This window comes from Bubalus kerabau, chromosome 8 (assembly GCF_029407905.1).
Source record: "Bubalus kerabau isolate K-KA32 ecotype Philippines breed swamp buffalo chromosome 8, PCC_UOA_SB_1v2, whole genome shotgun sequence".
In the NCBI taxonomy this organism is placed as follows: domain Eukaryota; kingdom Metazoa; phylum Chordata; class Mammalia; order Artiodactyla; family Bovidae; genus Bubalus; species Bubalus kerabau.
In genome coordinates, this window is record NC_073631.1 from 51,330,712 (window position 1) to 51,353,754 (window position 23,043).

Sequence of the window (23,043 nt, forward strand, 5' to 3'; positions counted from 1 at the left end):
ATAACCAGTTGGTTAATGTCCTCTGGCATGCTAAGATTCTGTGACTCAGGGCAGCATTTTATCATCCAACTGGGACTGCTGTGTTTCCATCTTACTCAGAGTAAGTAACTTTCAGTTCAGTTCAGTTGCTCAGTTGTGTCCAACTCTTTGCGACCCCATGGACTGCAGCATGCCAGGCCTCCCCATCTATCACCAACTCCTAGAGTTTACCCAAACTCATGTCCATTGAGTCAGTGATGCCATCCAACCATCTCTTTATAGGAGTTTTATTAAGGTTGTTTTTTAATGGTACATAGAGATGACTGGAAGATCAGTAAGCTCAGTGCCTCTTAATCTTTCAACTTGTCCATATCTGGTAGTGCCAAACCCAAAGGCTTCCAAAATATTTAAATACTTATAAAAGGTTTGAGCTAATCCAAAGAAGATATCTGAAAACACTTGTGACCTCACTGTTTCTGAAATCCAACTTTGTACACATAAGGCATTTGAGAAAAATACAAGTTCAGGCTCTTGTGTTGGCATTAAAAATATCTCTGCCAAGTACACACAGGAAAAGTAAAAGATAACCCTCCCCTTTCAATCAACAACCTTAGGTTCTTATATTTCAAGTGCTATTATACCTGAAGTTTCTACGAAGATCTTGGGTGACATAAGAGAGTGAAGCAACCTTTTAAAGAACATACTACTTATTGATTATTCTAGTTTCTAGTACTCAGTCAGTTTATAGAAAGCCACATGCCTGGACTCTCTTACCTATCTTTAGAAAGAAATATTAAAAAACATCACGCTCCAGGATATTATGGATAGCTTACATCAAGGCTTCCCATCTGGCATGCTTCAGTCACAAGTTGTAACTATTATGTTGATCCCCTTGGCTCTCAGCGTTGGCCATCTTTTTGTACATATACATTTTCTATGTGTGCCATGATGTGAAGTTTGGCAAGTCTGGCTTACTGAATAAACAGCCATATGCACAACATCTTTTTATTTTCTAAAATCTGATACTTAAGACCTAGACATTAAGCTATTCAATGGTCCTTAAAATTTGAGTTGGTAAAAGGTCTACCTAAGTATTCAGCACTGAAAAGGATTTTCCTGTTAAATTGATACATTCTTAGATCATGGGTTTGAATTAACTCATTTTTCTTTTTGAATTGATTTCTAGGAAGCTCAATCCCAAATTTTGTGCTTAATTGCACTAGCCATGGTGACCCTAAAGTATCTACTACATTTACAGTCATTCTCTGCATTTCAACACTAAACTCGGTTCTTCAATACTCTATCTAATAGTTTGCTTTTGTTTTTTTTAATGGCATGCAACCTATGACCTTTTTAGAAGTAGACTGGGTTGGAAATGATAAATGAACCAATAACATTTTCAGAAAAAGATGTCTATACAGTTATGAACTGCCTGGTATTATTCACTATATTTCTGTAAGAATGGAGAATTTTAAAAATTCCTCTAGGAAGAGCATAATAAAAAATTTAACAGCTCAATCTTGTGAACTGCAACTGAACTGCAACACACACACACACAAATTATTGAACATAACATTATAAATTTCTGGTTTGGATAACTTTCAAGATGAACCACATGAAAATGCCATTGTTTGTTGTAAACCACAAAATGGTTGAATAATGGCAATTTTGCGTAGATCAACATGAATAGGAAAGGATTTATCTGCTAATAGGGTATGGTTATATTAACAGTGATAACAGAATATGCCTCACCTGAATGACCTCAGCATTCGATAGGACTTTCCCAAATCAGATACTCTTCTGCAGAATGGACCCACAGCCAACTCCATCTGAAATATTAAAAGATATCCCATAGCTTTTTATATCAGAATCTTGAAGTGAACTGGGGACCCACTTGGATCACAGAAAGTTGTAGCTTGAAGTAAACTTAATTGGATCTGCACTGTAAGGCAGTTTTGAATGTCAAGTTTATTAAAAGGCAAGAACTTAGATAGCTTTTGCATTTATTTACTAAAAAGGTCATAAGATAATTCCTTCAAGAATAGAAAAGCAGTTTTGTGTATGAGGAGAAAGTTTAGATTTTTTTTCTCCATTGAAAAATCAGAAAAAGAAATGTTTTCAAGACTGCCTATGTGTCTGTACTTTAAGTGAGCATCACAAGTCTTTTTCTATTAAACAGAAATGATGACAGTTTTCACCAGGCTGGTGAAAAGTGATTAAAAGCACTGACTCTGGAGGCAGCACATGTGTGTCAGTTTCTGATCTACAGTGACTAGTTGTGTGGCTCTGGGCTTAACCTCTTTATGTTTCAAGTTCCTCATCTGTCAAACACAGATAATACCCATCATAAAATTACGCAAACAAAACAGATGATTTCACAAAGCACTATGTGCACGGCATACAGTAAGTGCTTATTAAGTGTCAGCAATTACTATCATTTAAAAAAAAAATTTCCCCCTTTTAAATTGTTAGTGGATTAATTTGCTTCCTGACTGAAGAATTCAGCAACTACTACTTCTCTTTATTTTCTTCCTTTGACTGGAAATGTTGTCATTAATTGGAGTTTTAGGTTACCTGTTCTTTACCTACCAAGTGCATACGCGAAGTTTTTGCATATATGGCAGATGGTAAGCCATTTCACTATACTTGCTATGAACAGAGCTCTGGTAAAGAATAGTTTAGAAAATTTCTGAGAAAAGCCTGCGCCCTGGTAAATCAACATCTTTCTTCAAGAAAAACATATGAATGAAAAATGGGGTATCTGTCTTGCTGGCCATCTTTCTGAAAAACTGTTCATATCTTCTTGCCATTGGAAGACCATGGAGATGTACTCACTCATTTGAGAAACATTTTTTACTCCCTACTAATTATCAGGCACCAAACTAGACATGGAGATAAGAAGATGAATTAGACGGTCTTACCTCTGAGGAGTTCTCAAATTTACTGAAGAGGATAAATATTTATTTAAATAATATAATCTTCACTCATCTAGCTTATGAGAGATCTCTGTGTGTAAACACAGATGCACACGCAGATTGATTATTATTAAGAGAAACAACAAACAAGTGTGAAATCAGCTGTGTGAACTGAGTGTCAGGGGAGAATTACAAAGCAGCTTCCTTTCTTCAGATGGTCTTGAGGGTGACTCGTGACTGGTGGATTTCTCTCTCAGCATACAGAAGACACCGAGTGTACTGTATGTCCTAGAGGGAAACCTTACGTGGTCAGCAAACTTTCTAAAACACAAAATAATAAGTAAATAAAAGGAGAAATCTGACGAAGAAAAGTCAGATTCTTTCCAACATTACAAAAGAGAGCAGTTTCAAGCCAATGTTCTTGAAGACAGTGGGCGATGGGCTGCTCCTTGGGTCCTATTTAGTTTATTCACTAGATAGGAGTTTCTGGTTTCCTACAGAATGTGGTACTTATTTTACAGTGAGCACAAAGTAAAAATGTGATTAACATGTACCTATGCCTGTCTGTTTCTCTGTGGAGGTGCATTTATAATTGTTTTTTACACACTGAAATTTGTCGATTTTTTTTTAGTTACCCCAGTGGGATTTATCATTTTCAAAGATTACAGCAAACAACCTTTGCCTTAGCACTTGAGCAGGACTGAATGTTAAATAAAACAGCTAGGAGAAAATTACAGTATGAGAATATGACCTCGCATGGCTGTGTCATCTCTGATGACTGCAGGAGATTTCTATGCCATATGACAATTTCAAAATGTTAAATGTTTAACATAAGTTTTTCATCCATCAAGGACCCCTAGGGTACTAAAGACCACCTTCTTCTGCCAGAGTTCCACTAGACAATAAAGGCCATGCTTCTGAAGGGCAGGAATGCTCCTTTTAGAGGCGTGACTCTGCCCTTAGCTGTGGACACAAACGGCACCTGCAGCTGCCTCTCTCCAGCTCTCCTGTTTGGAGGCAACAAACAGTGAGCAGCAGGCACGGTTAACTAATTACAGAGCTACTCCATGCCCACCGCGGACATCTGGCTAACCACAGGGCATCTTCAGATACTCCTGGGCATTTCTGCCCTGACAACTGTTCAGAAGAAGAGGCAACAGGAATTAGAATCTTGATTATTTGCGGATTTTTCCCCAAATTTATAATTTTCAGGCAAAAAGCAAGAGAGATATAAATATATATTTAAAGGGAACCAGAAATAAACAGAAACTGCTCAGAGTGCCACTGAGTAAATAATTTAATGCCAACATCAAAAGTCATCCTTCTCTAGGGATTCCCTGGTGGTGCCGTGGTTAAGAATTTGTGTGCCAATGCAGGAGACACAGGCTCGATCCCTGATCTGTGAAGAATCCACATGCAGTGAACAACTAAGCCCAGGCCACAACTATTGAACCTGTGTTCTAGAGCCCAGGAGCCACAACTTTTGAGCCCACAGCGGCATAGCCTGTGCTCTGAAATAAGAGAAGCCACTGCAATGAGAGGCACAGCAACTAGAGAGAAGCCCCCACTCGCCACAACTAGAGAAAAGCCTGCGCAGCAACGAGGACCCAGCACAGCCAAAAATAAATACATAAAATGTTAATGTTTTAAAAAAAACCATCATCCTTCTCTCTGGGAAAGAAACACAACTGAGGAGCAGAGGGGAATGTGTGGTTCAAAGGACAGTGTGGACAGGTCCCCAGAGAGATTCTGAATCAGCAGAACCCCAGTGGCTTGGACAAGCCTAGTGCTTGAGGACTGCTGTGTGATTAGTGTAAACCCAGAGACCATGTGGTCACAGTAGGGAATTAATTACCATGAGGAAACCACCTCATGCCCATGACCTGATTCCTAAGGGGCTATGCGCTGGGCACGTTCCTCATCATGAACCCACCAGATGGCTCCCTGAAAATATTTTCTCTTTCACCTGTGTAATGGTGCCAGTGAGGAGAAGTTAGGATTCCTACATAAATCTTTAAAAATATATCATTATCTGCCTTTGCAAAGTGGACTTGATGACAAATAATCAGTAATCCCAAACTACTCTCTTCTGAGTTCTTTCTCTTTCTGTTATTTATGCCAGAATAGCAGGCACTTTTATCAAAAGAACTTTTTTTGAAACCCATCAAGGATAAGTGTGTTCTTGATTCCAATAGCCGCTATGGTTTTATTTAATTTTGAATACAAGTTGATAGAACTTTCAGTAATGAGGCAGCCAAAAGGCTTTCTAGTCCCAGGTGATGTCTGTCATGAATATAAATGTCAGGGTAATGCCATCTAAGTGTTTTGATTTACCTCAGAAAAATATTTCCAACCAAGTACAAAAGCTGAGGTAGAATATCACATAATTGTAGTTGTGGTAAGAAACTATATTAAATGAAATGAAAGCCCCAAACTCACTTTAATATTTGTAAAATATAGGGGAGGATACAATAGCTGGATAATATTTGCCAAAGCTACTGGCCATACCCACGACTAACTTCCAAAGTGCCTGTGCCTGTCATTCCACTGCCCACGACCCGCAGGGCTGGGAAGACGCCGCACAGTGAGGGGCAGGGTGCTGTGAAGCAGGGACGCTGTCCAGGAGTGAAGGCATCAGCCCACAGAGGGTGCAGCCACCAGTGTCACGCCAGGCTGGGAAACATACTCGAACACCGAGGAAGAGATGGAAAGCAGAGGTGGCCCTGGTGCATAATATTAGTATATAATAACGACTGATGTGTTTCATTTATCTTAAGAGAAGCGACCTAGAAAAAGGTCTGATTTATGGGCAACATGTCTTCAGAAAGAAGGAAATGCCAAATAAAATTCTGAATGTGTGGTTCAAGGAAGGTAGAAGCTCAATCCTGCCCCTGGAAGCTAGGCATTTTAAGCAGGTGCTGGCTGCGATAGCACTCTCCAGCTCCCGGGACTCGTAAAGGGATATATCACTAAAACAAACAAAAAAAAGCCTTCTTCCCGCAGCACTCTCATGTCCGCCATCCCCTGCTCGGCTGCCACTCTAATTGGACCTGAAGTGCCGCCTCCAGGAAAGTGACTCAAGAACCAGCTGGAGCAGAATGCAAATAAACCAGTGGGGAGGGAGCCCAGGAGAGAGAAGAGGACGGGGAAAGAAAAACAAAATGAAGGAGGAAAGGGGGAAAGAAGAACAGACACTCACTGGGGTACAGCTCACAGTGTTTTTAACAAATATGAGCAGGTCTTGGTACATCACTGTGCTTTCATTTGATAATCAGCCTGTAACCCCTGTAACCCCAATAAATTTGTCATACCCACAAGTATGACATGACATATAATTCTCTTTAAGCTGAAGCTTACTTGTAACAACAAAATGTACAGGTGCCTAAGAACTAAGTTGACAAAAATGGGAAAGGTAAAAGGAGCCACACAAAGGTGACACTTACAAGTATTCTCACGCTGAGGTTACTAAAGGTGTATTTCACAAAGGAAGGCTCCTTACTCTGACTTAGTGGTCTCGGGCATATCATTTGGGGATGAAAATGACTAACTCTAGACCAATTAACATGCAGACAGCCTGTTCTTGAAACATCAGGATATGTATCTTGTTGTAACTGCTGGGTGCGGAGGAGCCTCTAAAACCCCTGCCTGGTGTAAGTAGCCCACCACATTCTTTCCTGGGAGTAGGAATGATGAACCACAACTTGCTCCTAGATACACACAGGAATAAAGAGGAGGGACATTACAACTTGTCTACCTTTATAAACAGGGAGGATGGGGCACACCATTGGGAATAATCCATTTGGATTACTGTTTAGACCAGGAGGGCTAACAGCTTTCAAAGGCTTAAAAAATGAGTTCACCTTTGACATGCTATGTAAATATGAATTATTTGTTTCTAATTTTTTTTTTTAATGAAAGTAGATGTGTGAGGTAGTTCTAATCTGCTTCTGATACTATATTTATAAGGCTTTTTAAAAGTCTGTCTAAAAGACAAAGGAAAAAAAAACCTTTCTATAAGAGCTGATTATTATTCTGCTATTTTAATGTGACTCTACTTCATTCACATCGGATAGTGTGGAATGACTTTAAGGCTGGCCATGCATAAGAAAGGTATTCTTATTTAACAGATGAGGATCAAACAATCTACCTGGACCTCTGTATATGTAAACGAATTAGAACCTGCCCTGGAATGCTGAGCTGACCCTGGAGGACCACACATGTGTTGGAGCTCCTCTTTACATGAGAGCAGACTGTCCTTTCCCACTCTTTGAAGGATAAATTTCATTCTCTTCATTGTTTTCCAACAAGGTTAATCAGTTATTCTTATCATTATTGACGTGGTAGAATAATAAAATCGTCAGAAAGTCCCATATTATGAAAAATGGGAAATGCTATGTTACTGTGGAATGAGCTACTTGATGTACCTTGAACTATCAAAGAGGAGTGATTCTTTTGTTAAAGTAAAAAAAATATCTTGTACAAAAGTACCTTTAAATTCTTTCCTTTTTTACCTATTAAGTTTAGGTTTACTTTTCTTCATGTTTCAATTCTTTAAAACACTGAATAATACACAGATGGTCTTTTATTTAAATGGATAATACTGGGGTTGAAATATTTTCCCTTTTTACCTGTGCAAAATCAGCAGCAAGTCGCATTTTCCCACCTTCACCAAGAGGTCTAATGAGACTGGCGTTGCGGATAAAAAGTTCGATGGCTCTTTGGGCAATAGCTTCAGTGTTGTCAAAGACAAAATCCGAGCATTCAAAGTGTTTAAAGTAGTCACTCATAACTCTGACAATGAAACCTTGAAGCTCCTTCATGTAGAGAGAACAGGGAACATCAGGCTTTCCTGAATTGGGTAATGATCTGCAAAAGAAAAAAAAAAAAAAAAAAAAATCAGCCAGTTCACTAAAAGGCACTCTTGGACATTTCCTTTCCCCCTCTGCCTGCCATTTCACTCCTAAGCAATTTTTTTCCATAATGGTAGAAAAGGAATTGTTTATTTTTGTTAAGAGTTAAAAAGCATCATACAACGTTTAAATCTTATTTTAAAGCCTGATTTAGGATGCTAGGAAGACGACTGAAGCAATCTTTGAATCTGTTTACTGAAAGACTATGAAGAATGAAACCAACAACCATCTGTCTTGGATGATTCACAGAATGCCTTATGCACTCTGACCTCTCAAGGACTCTTCCAGCTTTACAATTCTCCATCCACTCACATGGTTTGCCTGGTTAGTGAATAAATCAATATTAGATACTGAAACAGGATTTTACACTCGGTAGCAACAGAAAACACTGCCTTCCCCAAACAAATTCTTGGCAAAAATATCTCTGCTCTTGTGCTATTTAATCCAATCAGTCCAATAGTAGAATTCTGACTGTGGAACTGGTTATGTAACAGTACACATGGTATGCAATTTTTTCTTCCCAGAAGATGTTTGGAAAGGCTTTAATTTGGATCAACAGATGATGCCAGCTGATGCTCCATGAAATACTATTTATAATTCATAAGTGTCTATAATTGCTCTTTAAAGAATATATGAAAAGAATGTGCAACATTTATAGGAAAGAAGAGTTATGTCAAAATTAGAAATCACCTGATATTAATTAGAGAGCCAATGAGATCACTGGCTATATAATGCTGTATCTTTCAAAAAATAAATCATATTCTGAGAATGATGTAGCGAAATTGGCAAAGGTTTAGGGAAGAACAACAGACATGATTCAAACGCCTAGAGCAAGAGAATGAGGTGAACTTAATTATTTTAAAATACAACAATGGTTATTATAAGTGGAATGCTAACTGAAGGTCTTGCATTTCCAGAAAGCAGATATAAATAGAGAAAACAGGCTAGGTTCTAGCAGGAAGAGATTTTCTTTGGGTGTAAGGAACAGCATCCTAACTATGGCAAGGCCATGGAAGGGGCCCAGTGGAACACTGGTGTTTGCAGTATCATGGGCCGGAGTGCTGCTTGGAACAGAGCAAAGGGACAGCCTCAGTCGGTGATGGCAATCTTCACATGGGGTTTGGTTTTGCCAGATTCAGACCATCATGGCCTATCTTTATTCAGATTTTATCAGTCTAAAAGGCTATATTGGGGGCGGGGGGGAAGGCACCAAATCTCTTTCTAACCTTCTTATGCTTTATCAAAAGCACTGTCATTTTCTTGGTACTACTCTGGAGGACTGCTTTAAGAATTTTAAGCTGGCCAGGTGATATGATTTCCTTGAGGACTGGAAAATAACTCACTAAAACAAGTTTCATAAACATGTGTCAATATAAGTAAAATGCTCTATTAGACAAAATTCTGAAATATGTTATCACCAATTTTCAGTGTGGATTAGAAGCCTGATTTAAATTTACTAGAATATAAACCTTGCCTGGCGATTGCTAAAACTCAGTTTTCCCAGCTATGTCAAAAGTTTTTAGTAAGAGGTTCTCAAGTGATAAAGTGCAGCAGAAAGGTGAGCAGAAATGTCAGGGTCTTTGCAATAAGAGCCTGCATAGAGGCAGAAGGCAGAAGGCCTATAAACAAATGCATGCCTGAGAAGCAGCACCAGTCATTCTGGGGTCTGTGTGTGCTCTCCCCTCCTCTGACGTACTTGTCCACCACGTCAAGGGACCTAGGGTCCTCCTAGGGGCAACCTATCAGACAAAGGACCAATCTGGTTCACTGGTATTTAAGCAAACTAACAAAAACATATCTCTTTGGGAAACCAACTTTTAATACCTAATCGGTTATCCGCAGGCACCAGCCGTGGCTCATTAACACAATTACTGAAGGAAGTATCTAACGACTCTTAGAACAAGCCTTTAAAAATTACTTCAGTTTTGCTTCCTTTGCAGAGGTAATGATGACTGGTCTAACTGGAACATTTCAGATCACTTTTGAACAAAATTCATGTATTTCCAAATGCTGGTAATCAGTAGTCTCATATTCCTGTATCCAAATAGTACAGCATTTTTGTGTAGAACCCACTTTACCATTCTGTGCTTCACATTATTATTAAAAATAGACTGACCTTTTCACCTTTCAAAAGATACTTTCATAATGAAATAATAAGTGATCTGAAAAACTAAAAGAAGTGCAATAGTCACATAATTTTTCCATAAACAGATAGACCAATGGCTAGAAATTCAGTAAAGTAGGTACTCTATTAAACAACATGAATATAAAGAAACAAGGCAATTAAAAATAAAAATTAATTATAAACTAAAGAATATATATCTACATACAAAATATATGAATGTTTAGTTCTAAAGTATGTTTTTTAAAATCACTTTGAACATGTGCAAACTGTTTCAAATTCTCCAGTTTTCTAATACACTAAGTCAAAACCATTTTACTTAAAAAGATTTCAGTAAACACTAAGCTAGGAACTATGATTTTTATTTTTAAAAACATAGATATGGATAAGCAGTTCATATGAAATAGCTACGGAATAATACCAGTGTTTATGGAGTGTTTAGGAGTGATATGACCACATTAGACTGCACTAAGACTCTGACGAAGGAAAATCATTTTTTTGCAGAGCGCTGGGCAGGATCTTCCCCTCAAAGCCATAGTAGGAATCAGACTAGCAGAGCAATAGTGACAGGACATTTTATACAAGGAATACCATACCAACACCAAAGGCTCAAGCACAGCCTATTTGTGAGAAGGAAGGAAAAAAATGTAATTGCAAAAACAAGATGGTACCAAGCGTCCTGAAGTATTAATAACAAGCTGAGTCCCACAGATGTTAATGGTTCCATGTCTGAATAACAGGAAACAAATGATGACAATAAAGACTGAAAAAAATCAGTTAATGGTGCACAACGAATAAAGTAGGATAAGGGTGGAGGCCAACTCCATCACGAGAGGAACAAGGTTCAAGATGGTCTAGATGGTAGAGACTTAGAGAGTAGAGAGTAGAGGTGGAGGTGGGAATGAAAAACAAATGCTATGAAGGTTAGCAAAACCTTTGGCTGGAAGTCATTACCCAGAAAAATCTTCTTGATGCATAGTGATGATGATAGCCTCGATGGCGTCACCCACAGAAGTCAGCAAGGGTTGCACAGCATTTCCCATAAGAACATAGATCGCCTGAAAAGAAGATTAAGAAGAGGCAAAATTTAAATAGATCAAACACAAAAAAATCTGAGCTGTGAGAAGCATTTTGACTAAAAGTTTTCACATTATATCAAATTCAGACTATATACAGTTTAACTATAATAACCCAACAGAAGTCTGCTCTTCTCATAACTGCTGTCAGTAATGATTTTTAAAGTTTAAAATATGTGGAACACAGCACTGAAAAATTTCAACTCCCCCACTTTTCTCATATTTTCAAAAAGTTTAACACTCAAATGAGCCTCTGGAGAAAGGAGAAGAGAAGGGTAATGTCACTTATGAAGCAAAGATAATATGAACACATTCTTTAAAGTTTCTGGAAAGACTGAGGCAAGACCAAAAGTAATTCTTCAAAACTGGAGCAACATCATATGCTTTAGACCAAACTGGATATAATAAATATATTAATGACTCTCAAAGGGCAGAACAGTTAGGCATTTCGTGGGTCAGATTTCTATTTAGAGTTTGACAGCAGTGAGTGTCAACTGGGGGCAATTTTGCTCCCCAGAGAACACCTGGCAATGTTTAGAGACACTTCTGATTGTCATGGCTGGGGTGGGGGAGGGGTATGCTTCCAGCATCCAGTAAATAAGAGGACAGAGACACTGCTGAACACCCTACAATGCAACAGACAGTCCCCCATGACAAAGAACCATCCAGCCAAAAACATCAATAGTGCTAAGGTTGAGAAACTGTTCTACTGCAAAGTATACCGGAGAAGGCAATGGCACCCCACTCCAGTACTCTTGCCTGGAAAATCCCATGGATGGAGGAGCCTGGTAGGCTGCAGTCCATGGGGTCCCTAAGAGTTAGACACGACTGAGTGACTTCACTTTCACTTTTCACTTTCATGCATTGGAGAAGGAAATGGCAACCCACTCCAGTGTTCTTGCCTGGAGAATTCCAGGGATGGCGGAGCCTGGTGGGCTGCCGTCTATGGGGTCGCACAGAATCGGACACGACTGAAGCGACTTAGCAGCAGCAGCAGCAGCAGTAGCAATGAAGTATACTCATCAGTTATATTATGATCCTAGGCCACAGTTATGGTTTTTACGTGAAAATATGACTGGGCCTCAGTAAACTTTCAAAATCTAAAATTTAAGTATATTATATATGCTTCAATCATGATTACATACAAGGAAGATGGATGACTTTGGCTCATACAAATAATTGAAATCAATGAAAAAAGGTTAAATAGGATCCTTATTCATAAGATTCCTAAATGTCATCTCAAGCCTTAATTTGCTGATAAAAATAAAGATATGTACACAGGATTGACAGAGACATGGGCTCTGTGTTTTCTCTCTAAGCCTTCTGCCCCACAATCCCTTGGCTCTCCTTTCAGAAATAAAGGATGAAAATGAAACAAGATAGAAGAGAGAGTGTTTGTGTGTACGCATACATACAGTGTGCCCTCAGGGAGCTCACAATCTAGTGACAACAGATAAGCTGTGGTGTTATGAGAGCTCTGAGAGCCAGGGAACATGGGCCGCTCAGTCGTGTCTGACTCTTTGTGAACCCATAGACTGTAGCCTACCAGGCTCCTCTGTCCACAGGATTCTCCAGGCAATAGTACTGGAGTGGACTGCCATTTCCTTCTCCAGGGGATCTTCCCAACCCAGGGCTCAAACCTGGGTCTCCCGCATTGTAGACAGACGCTTTACTGTCTGAGCCACCAGGGAAGTTGATAGGGAACATGGGAGAGACATCCAAATTATACTTAGAGGATTAAAAAACAAAAGGTATTGTGCGAACTGAATTTTCAAAGGTTAAAATAGGTTAAAAGCTAAGTGTATGTGCTGGGAGGGAGGGTGTGAGACTGGGGGGAGCATATGTCAAGAGCACAGGAGCCTGGGGAAGGTTACACATTTGGGGAACTGTAAGGAGTTTAACAGAGTATGCGGTGGTTGCCGATGTGGAAGAGAGACAGAGCAGATGTACTTTGTGCAGGCTGCTAAGGAGACAGGAATATATCCTGAAGGGACTGGGAAACCAACGATGGATTTTAAGCAATGGGAAAAAACAAAACAAAATGTGGTTAAAGATTTGAATTTGGGAAAAATCATGCTGGGACAGCAGACTGGATATATTAGACTAAAGGCAAGAGGACATAGTAGGATGCAAAGTGGTGAGTGCCTGAACCAATCAGAGGCAGCAGGAACAGAGATGAGGAGAAGAGGTAGAGACACTGGGAAAGAACAGAGGGCTTGGGAATCAGATGGGAGAAATACGGAACAGAAAGACGCAAGGGTACACTCAGATTTTTTTCCTCCGTTAACGACTTGGTGGCATTATCAACTGAATGTGTAAATGCATAAGCAATTGGCTGATTTAGGGATGGAGGGAGGAAATACTGAGCTCAGTTTTGGACACAAGTTGGAAGGACTTATGGGGAAACCCACATGGGCTCTCTAGCAGGGACTGAGGGCCTCACAGTTGTAGTTTCTAATACATTTTAACTAAATATGGTTGTCTTTGGCTTTTAAGAGAGAAGATGAAGCCAAATGAGTCACTGAGATCCCAGAGGACAGTTCATAGAGTAAGGAATATCATTTGCATGTCATACAGAAGAGGAGCCCTTGACGGATTAAGAGGAATAGGCTTCCCTGGTGGCTCAGAGGTTAAAGCGTCTGCCTCCAATGCGGGAGACCCGGGTTTGATCCCTGGGTCGGGAAGATCCCCTGGAGAAGGAAATGGTAACCCACTCCAGTATTCTTGCCTGGAAAATCCCATGGACAGAAAAGCCTGGTAGGCTACAGTCCATGGGGTCGCAAAGAGTTGGACATGACTTCATTTTCACTTTCACTTCAGTACTTATTTAGATGTCACATGCTGGATACTGGGCTTTGGGTTTCACAGGTAACCATGCCACTGAAAATTCAATTGTTCCTTCCTCTAAGAATTAAGAGAATCTCTAACTTACTGATGAGGAATTTAAAGTAATTTGTAGACAGGGAAACTAAAGTCAAGTTAAGAAGGTTATCCAAAGCCATCAAGTGGAAAAGCTGGGATTTTCTAGGTGCATTTGACTCCAATGAGCTTTTGGTTATTCTTTGCCACTGGGCAGAGAAGTAAGGAGAGATCCTGGAATATAGTGAAAATAAATAGACAGGAGATTTCAAGAAGGAAGGGCAAGTTTTTACACAGTATGAAGGAGTGAGTGCCTAACTACAGATCCTCCTACACATAATTGTAGAAAAATACCAAAAACAAAACAAAAAACCTACTGGAGGCTTCTGGAGATGGAAAAAAAAAGCAAGTAGTTTTAGAGGAGTGTGGAAATATATAACAATCAGAAGAGAGTGAGTTTTCCTTTTTTGTGCCTCTGCAATGAGAGTGACTAGTCATGGTAGTGGCAAGCCTAGGTGGCTAAAATGCTGAGAGAAAAATCAAACCAAACCTTTCAGGTCTTTCAGGTCAAAGGAACATGGGAAGGGGCCGTGGTTCAACCAGGGTTGCTGAGAGTAAGGGGAGAACTTCAGAGAGGAGAGAGCCACAGAAGAAACAAGCCTATTTTTCCACGTGTGAACTCAGCACTAGTCTTCAGCTGATTCAACCATGTGTGTGCAAAGCAAACAACAAGTGGCTTGCAACTAAGGCTTAAAGAACTGAGATCTTCAACATGGCCAACTGCAGATCTGAAAGTGTATAATCTGAGTCTCAACAAGCTACTTATCTGCTAAAGAAATGGTCAACATATTTATAGGAGCAATATATAAAAATACTGAGTCTACAAAACATAATGTTTACATTGTCTAGGATATATTAAAATGACTAAATAACAAAAAGCTAGGATACGGTTGGATGGCATCACCAACTCAATGGACATGAGTTTGAGCAAGCTCTGGGAGCTGGTGAAGGACAGGGAAGCCTGGTGGGCTGCAGTCCATGGGGTTCAGACACGACTGAGTGACTGAACTGAACTGAGGAGATGTTATCAATTCTAAAGGGAAAAGACAATCAATAGTTGCCAATTCTGAAATGCTCCACTCTACAGTTATCAGGCAAGAACCTCAATGAGATAAAGAAAAAAATGCCCATCATAAATAACAGGAAATCTCAACAGAATGATTTAAAATGTAAAAAAGAACCAACATGGAAATTTTAAAATAAAAAAAGGATACCCCATGCAAGTAGATGTAACTATACTTCAATTAATGCAAAGTTTCTATATTTACATGACACGGTACAATATTAACTCTAAAAGACTGTGGGCAGTTAAGAATGCATATATCCACAGAAGAACAATTGAAAAAAAAATCACAAAGAGATATAGACATAGATTTAAGAAACAAACTTAAGTGAAATTCAAAAAAATAACAATCAAATAATCTGAAAGGTGGCAGAAAAGAGGAAATAAGAAAACAAAGGGAGCAAACAAAAAACAATAAAACTATACACCTAAATAAAACCTTATTGATAACTGTATTATGTTAACAGACTAAACACTCCAATTCAAAGGCAGAGATTATGGGAACAGACAAAAGGCAAAACCCAACTCTATACTCTCTACAAGAAATGCATTTAAAAACTAAAGACACAGAGGAGCTGAAAGTAAATGGACAAAAGAAGATACATCTTCTTCTGTAAACATTAAGAATAAAAAGATTGGAGTAATTTATTATCAGATAAAATAATGCATGATAATAAGTATTAACAGAGCCAAAGAAGGGTATCTCATAATGACAAAAGGGTCAGTTCATCAGAAGGCATAAAAATGATAAATACTTACAGAACAGAGCCTCAGCACAATTAGTTATATAGCTTCAAAACTGAAGAGTCAAGAATCAACAGAATGGAAGGGAGATAGAAGCAAGTCCACAATCAAGGAAAATTGTAACTCCTATCTTTCAGCAAGTGATAGAACCACTATCAAAATATCAGTAGAGGCACATGAAATCTGAACACATCAGTACACTTTGACTTAACGGATATTTACAAACATGATACTAAACAACTGAGGATTACAAGTTTTTATCAAGCATACATGGTTCACTGACCAAGAAAGACCACATACTAGACCATAATACTTAATAAATTTAAAAGGACTGAAATCATACAGAATATGTTTCCTGATGATAACAGAATTAAATCAGAAATCAATATCACAAATCAACTATATTTCAATAAAAAAGTGATAAGCAAGAAAAAAGAAATCAGTAAGATATCTAGAAATACCGCAAATAATCAGAAAATTTTTAAAATTAATCAAAGAAGAAATCACAAAGGAAATAAAAAATATTTCAAAATGAATGAAGATAAAAGCATGCCATATGAAAATTAAAGTTCGAGGGAAGTTTACAACTTTAAATTTAGAGGATGGGAAGGGTCAAAAATCAATGGTATATGGTCTCCAAAAAACAAACAACAAAAGGCAAAGAAAATTCAAAATAAGAAGGAAATTAAAAAATCTAAAATCAGAAATCAGGGAAATAGAAAGACAAACAGTAGAGAAAATTAATAAAGCCCAAAGATGTTTCTTTAAAAAGATTATGAAATTGGTAAACCCATGACTAAACTGACTGTAAAAAGATAAGAGAACACAAATCATCAGTAAGAAAAAGAGGTTATCACTTATAGGTCCTATAGACTTTAACTAGACAGAGAATATCATATACAGCTTTATTCTGACAAATTAGGCAATTTAGATGAACAGACAAATACCTAAGAAAGAATCAAAGAATCAAAGCTCAATCCAGAAATAACAAAACAAAACAAAACAAAAAACAGATTATCTGAATAGCCCTCTATCTATTAAACAAATTAAATTTGTAGTTATAAACTTCCTACGAAAAAAACCTACAGGCCCAGATGGCTTCACTGGAGAGCTGTATTAAGCATTTAAGGAGAAAACAATACAAATTCTACACAAATTCTTTCAGAAAATAGAAAAGGAGGAAACAGTTTCAAAACCAGACAAAGAATTACAAAAAAGAAACCTATATACCAATATCACTTATGAATACAGATACAAACATCTTCAACACTTACAAGTAAATCAAATCCAAAAAGAAATACATTAAGGGGGTAATACATCATGAACGAGGTTGGTTTGATATTTGAAAATAAATTCAGTATTTTATTAATAGAATAAAGAGGTAAAACCATGTGATCTTTAAACAGAAAAGGCTGTTTGATGAAACATCACTTATAACTTTAAAAAATCTCATTAAATCAAGAATAAAAAAGAAACTGTTTAATCTGATAAAAGCCATCTGAGAACATATCCTACTTCAAATAGTAAAATAAATACTCAGTGCTTTTCCCTACGTGAGAAAGAAGCAGACAAGTCCACTCTCACCAGTTCTAGGCAACGTGGCACTAGGTGTTCTAGCAGGTGAAAAAGGCATGGAAAGCAGGCATCAAGATCAGAAAGGAAGAAATAAAACTGCCTCTGTCTGTATTATAATATGATGGTGTAGTCAGAGAACTTTACAGTCAGGCGAGGTTTCCAACTCATGGAAAACATAAAACAGAGAAGACAGCATTATGGAGAACGCCTTCATGGAAAGGATGGGCACAGGACTGATAACTGCCAGAGGAAACTGAGAAAGGATGTTAGATTATATTTCACAAGCTCTTTACAAAACAGTGCTTTTTTGGTAAGGGAAGTACTTACCTAAAATAACTAAGATTACAAAAATACTGAAGTCTTGACAATACAAAATATCTCAATATAAAGAATATCAAACCCACACAATAAAAACTTATATAAACTTAGTAATATATTCACTATCTGTGCACGATGATCTCAGTAATAAATGGATCAGAACTATTGGCCTAAGGTGTTTAAAGCTACTTATAGCTGAGGTGGTTATAATGAAATGACTCAAAATGTATAATCATTAATTATGTCATTGATGACATAGGAGTTAATGCTGGTAATATGAGATGATGAACTTTGAACCTAAAATAACATTTAATTTTGGATAAAATCTCAACAAGGTAGAGAAGACTACTATGTGTCTTTATATTCTGTAGTAAGTAAAAAAGTATGTTTAATATCTTTTCCATCAAATAATAAAAGCATGGAGATTTTTGGTTCTTGGGTTGCATTTATGCATCATAACATCCTAAATCAAAGTGACGTAGTAAGCTTCCTACAGTCTTAGGAAAATTCAAGATTCTCTTTTTCCCTTTGAGTCAGATGATTCTGTTTGTTCTTCACTTATTATGCCATAAATATTTTTAATGAAATTTAATTAAAAAGCAAGGCCAAAACTGTTTCACTGAGGTCTGTTAACATAAGCAATTCAGTCCGTACTTGGCAGGATCACTGCAGGAAGGCTTTGGACTGACTGCATCTTCTCTTACTCTTCTCAAGGCAAAACTTACGTTAGTACATTAAAAAGTGGGAACGTGCGCTGGCGTCATACCTTACAGGTACACAGAAGAGTTTCCCAGCCTTGGTGTTATTGAGATGTGGGGCCTGGTAATTCTGTGTTATGAGGGACTGTGCACTGCAGAATGCGTGACAGAATCCCTGGCACGAGAGGCCAGTAGCACCCTGCTCCCGGTCATGATGATCAAAAATGTTTCCAGATATCGCTCAATGCCCCAAGGGGACAAAATTGCCTTGATGGAGAACCACTGCTTTGCTGGGATAATACAGGGCAGCACTGCCCTAAGACACAGTGAATATTTATAAGACTCTTGCTTCTCTTGCTTATGATACAATTATCATAACTGGAACACAATCTGTAGACACCAACAGGGTCTATTTTTAAATTCTAGAAAATATAAACACACAAGTAGCCTCTCTCTTTAGGATAATCATCAACATGTTACTTTTGGCATATGGAGAAGATTCTGAATTATTTTTAAATGTGACATCTCCCACTCATCAAAACAATTCTAAAACTGACTCTGATCTACAGAGTCAAAGATTAAATTAAATTCTTTTACCTTTAGGGCTGAAATTATAGTTTGCTCAGCTGCTGGTGGGAATGAGCTCTGACTGGAAACCACCTAGAACAAATCCAGTTATATTTTGAGTAAGTTATCTATTTTTATAAATACTAATTTTGATCATAACATGATAAAGCTGTTTTCACATTATCATTACTTTAGAGTAGCATCTCATACATGTTTTAAAAGTCCATTAGTATGCAGTAGGTAGGATAGGTTTTTAAATGTTTTCCTGTATAAAGCAATTATCTACTTGAAATAATTAAAACATTAAGGATTTTAAAAGCTAGCTTTCCTTAATGATATAGTTTTAACTTGAAAAGATCAGTTTAAAGCCATATTTATTTATTTTAAAAAAATCACTTTTTCTAAGTTGACTATAATTTTTAACAAGTCAAATGTCAAATATTTCCCTTTCTACAAATCAATACCAACACTATGAAAATTCTGAAAGTAGACATTTAAATCAGGCTAAATAAATACAACTTTTCACTGCTTGTGAGTCTGCAGAGTAATAATGAAAGGAAATGGAAAATATGTATTCTTTTTATTTACTTTTGCTATTTACTTTTCTGACATTTACCTGTTAATAACTCTTTAAAAATATATTCTGTTTAGTGTACCAAATACACAGTTTGGAAACCCCTAATTGATAAAAATGACTTGCTCAAAAATTTAAGTAAATGGAAAATATACTTACAAGCAAGTCATTATAAGTATTCTAAAATACCATCTAGCATATACTAGAGGTCAAGTTTTTAGCAGTATCAACTAACCATTGGCTTCTTCATGTCTTCTAACTGTGTCCCTGCTTACCAAATATTTTGAAAATCATTCAAGTGACTCAAGAATCAAAGATGGGGTTGAAAATGTTGCTTTCCTAATACTTAGTTATGTTCATAGTTCATCTTAGACATAATACATGATGGCAAACAAGTTAAAGTTCAGTCATTTTTTTAAAAAGTGTTAGTAAAACAATAGCAAAATTTTTTTTCTACTCACAAGTAGTCTTCAGTGATTATATATCATAAGATTATATATCACTGTTTTAAATGCATCTTCTCCCTCATTTTTTTGGGCAAAGATAGAAGCTTTCTGACATGTTAGGGAGCTTGTGAGTTCTTATATTGTTACTGCCTTTGCTATAATTTGCTACCACCTATATGGTATCAAATTATGTTTTAACAGGTATAAAACACATATAATTTACCCTTAAATCAACTGTTCAATAAACTTGACTATATCAAGCAACCTTGAGTACCTCATGTATTTTAAACTAACTGTACAGGCGAATAATAAAGGCCAGGATCAAAGACTGTTTAGAAAGAGTTTAGTCCTCAGCTTAGTTTACAATCACATTTTCACTGTATTCCTTGGCAAAAAACTAAATAATAATTCATGATTGTCTAAATTCGAGGCAAGATGAAAGAACTTGAAATTAAGTCAATAGAGCTTAATTAAAATAAAGGTTACCTTTGTTACTGATTGGTGCAACTTATATAGTGAATTTACTACTGCCACATTTCTTCTCTGTCCTTCGGTAAGAGGTCCAATCACCTGACTTGCATCCCCTTGTGTGGAGAGCTGTAAGAATTCAACACAAAAAGACATTACCAAAATGACAGCTCATATTTAACTGGGGGGAAGTTTATGGTCCTCTGACAAAGCGAATGTTAACTGAAAATATTCAAGTCAAGCTCTGGACTTCAGGCATAGCCAGGAACCTCTGTAGAGATAACATGATGAGCCTAGAAGCCTAATTAGTCTCACACAGGAAGAACACCCTTCATCAGTCCTTCATAGCTGGTGGACTCCTCAGGCAAGTGTGACCAAAAAGTCCAGGATGTGCTGTTATTCTGATACATCAGCATAGTGTTTCTGAGGAACACCTTCTGCTAGCCATCTTTCTTTCTATTCAAAAACTCAGGAAAAAAACCCATCCCCCCAAAAAAAGAAAAAAGAAAGGAGAGAGGGTGGAGTAATAAAAATAAACCTACATCCTATTTGACATTTGACAGTCATAATAGTCTAATTAAATGAGAGATAAACAGAGAGCACTACACTCTTTATTTTGTAGATTAAAAAGAAAGTTGTGTAGTATTATACTGTGTACGGATGATCAGTAGAAGTGGAACTAATACATGCATATTAGGGGAAAGGATATGAAATTTTTATTCAATCAAATCTAAAACTATTATAGTCCCATTTAAGAAAAAAGCCCATGTATAATCATTCTCATATTCATCAGATTTTAATCCAATCCTCTTTAACAATTATTAAAGGTCAATTAAACTTAATTATGAAAATAAAACATGAGGAAATAAGTATATAGGCGGATGCACATATCAAATACGAAAAACTGACCATTTAGGAAACAGACAAAACTAAGAGCATCTTCCCTTTGTTAAAATGAGACAAATAAAATATGAGTGAAAGAAATACTATTGTTCTATTCTCTTTGATACTCACATATACATTTTCAAAATTAAATTCAATTCCCACTTTTTCAATTCCTACTTATGGCAATAATATTCAATTTCAAAATATAAAAACTCCAATTAGAATAAAGAGAATGATCCCTCATTAAAGTTTTAATCCATGATGATGGTTTAAATCAACATAAAGCTCTCTGACATTAGGTTAAATAATTTCAATTTATTTTGCCTTTCCTCATGGACAAATAGTTACCAAATTATAATCAAGTTGTTTTCTAAACAGTCATTTGTAAGTTGGTGGGTTGAAAGAAAAAAAAATGTAGTATTTTCCCTATAGAAACCATGTTAAAAAATCAATGGTTAGACCTTAGATGAACTCACATAGTCCAGTTTAATCTACAGTGTGGTGAACTAATACTAACAGAAGCCTGAGCTCCCAGAAGAAGGCAGATGATGGGCTCCACGCTATGGCGAGGGTGAGGGAAGGCACCCAAAACCACTGTGGAGACTTCAGTGGCAGTGGTATTAATGGTTACAATAGACTCAGGGGGTTAGATGCTAAATATGTATTTGACTGTAACAGGCATTTAAAATCTGTGAGTTCTAGCTCTACACTTTTAAAACTCCAATCTCTCTTGAGATTTTCTCCAAATAATTTTGAAATACTAACAAAGAAATGGGAAAAGAATTTCTCTGATGTTATCCTATTTCCACTTATTATATGTATTCCATATTTAATAAAGAGGCTCACTGCTAGTAATGGGTGGAGACCATTTTATTACTACTAAGAACTAATCATACTTATAGGGTTTAAAAACAGACAGAGGCCCACTTTACACCTATTAGGATGCTTTAACAAAAAAAGACAGATAATAACAAATGTTGGCCATGAAATAGGAAACTCGTATGCATTGATAGTAGGAATTTAAAATGGAGCAGAGGCTCTGGAAAACAGCCTGGCCATTCCTCAAAAGTAAACAGAAGTGAAAACATACCCAGCAATTCAACTCTTAGATATATATACACAAAGAAATAAAAAGTACATTCACACAAAAATGTGTACACAACTCTTCACAGAATCATTATTCCATAGCATAACAGTCTCAAAATGGAAACAACCCAAATGTCAACTCTAGATGGATAAATAAGATGTAGAATATCCATACAATGGAACATCCCTCAGCAAAGGAAAAAAAAAAAAAAATTAGTCCAACTAAAAATTAGTCCCTAGCTAAGAAGATCACCTGGGTTTCCCTCCAGCACCACTCCTGTCTAATCTTTTGGGGGAAAGTAATTTCAAACTTACAAAATGTTATAAAAATAAAAACAGTGTAAGGAACACACATTTATGCTTTACTCAGATTTACCTGTTGCTAACACTTTATCTCATTTGCTTTATTATCTGTAGTCTCTTTCCCCCTTTCATACACATATACACACATGTGTGAGCATAATTTTTTTCTGAATCATACATACATTATGGCCCTTTGTCCCTAAGAATTTTTATTTCTTAAGCATAGTAATATTCTATTATAAAAGCTCAGTTCAGTCATCAATTTCTTAAACTCACAATGATACAATTCTTCTATCTGTAATCTGCCATGTTTTCAAGAAATTCTGGTTTCTTTTAGTGAGAAGTGGTATTAGAGACCAAGATCTGGGCCCTGGGTGTGTTCGTTGCTACTTACT

The 23,043-nt window shown here is 37.0% G+C and overlaps 1 protein-coding gene across 4 annotated transcripts in view; it reads right to left on the reverse strand.

The window, feature by feature from the left end:
* COG5 (component of oligomeric golgi complex 5) overlaps positions 1 to 23,043 on the reverse strand; it is a 288,655-nt gene that overhangs the window by 20,846 nt on the left and 244,766 nt on the right. For all 4 annotated transcript variants that reach the window (XM_055590250.1, XM_055590249.1, XM_055590251.1 and 1 more), the window contains exons 15-19: positions 20,393 to 20,503; positions 18,917 to 18,979; positions 10,881 to 10,984; positions 7,523 to 7,760; positions 1,732 to 1,808 (exon numbers count right to left, since the gene is read on the reverse strand). In XM_055590250.1, the coding sequence (XP_055446225.1) occupies positions 1,732 to 1,808; positions 7,523 to 7,760; positions 10,881 to 10,984; positions 18,917 to 18,979; positions 20,393 to 20,503 (593 nt within the window). The remainder of the gene's footprint in view (positions 1 to 1,731; positions 1,809 to 7,522; positions 7,761 to 10,880; positions 10,985 to 18,916; positions 18,980 to 20,392; positions 20,504 to 23,043) is intronic.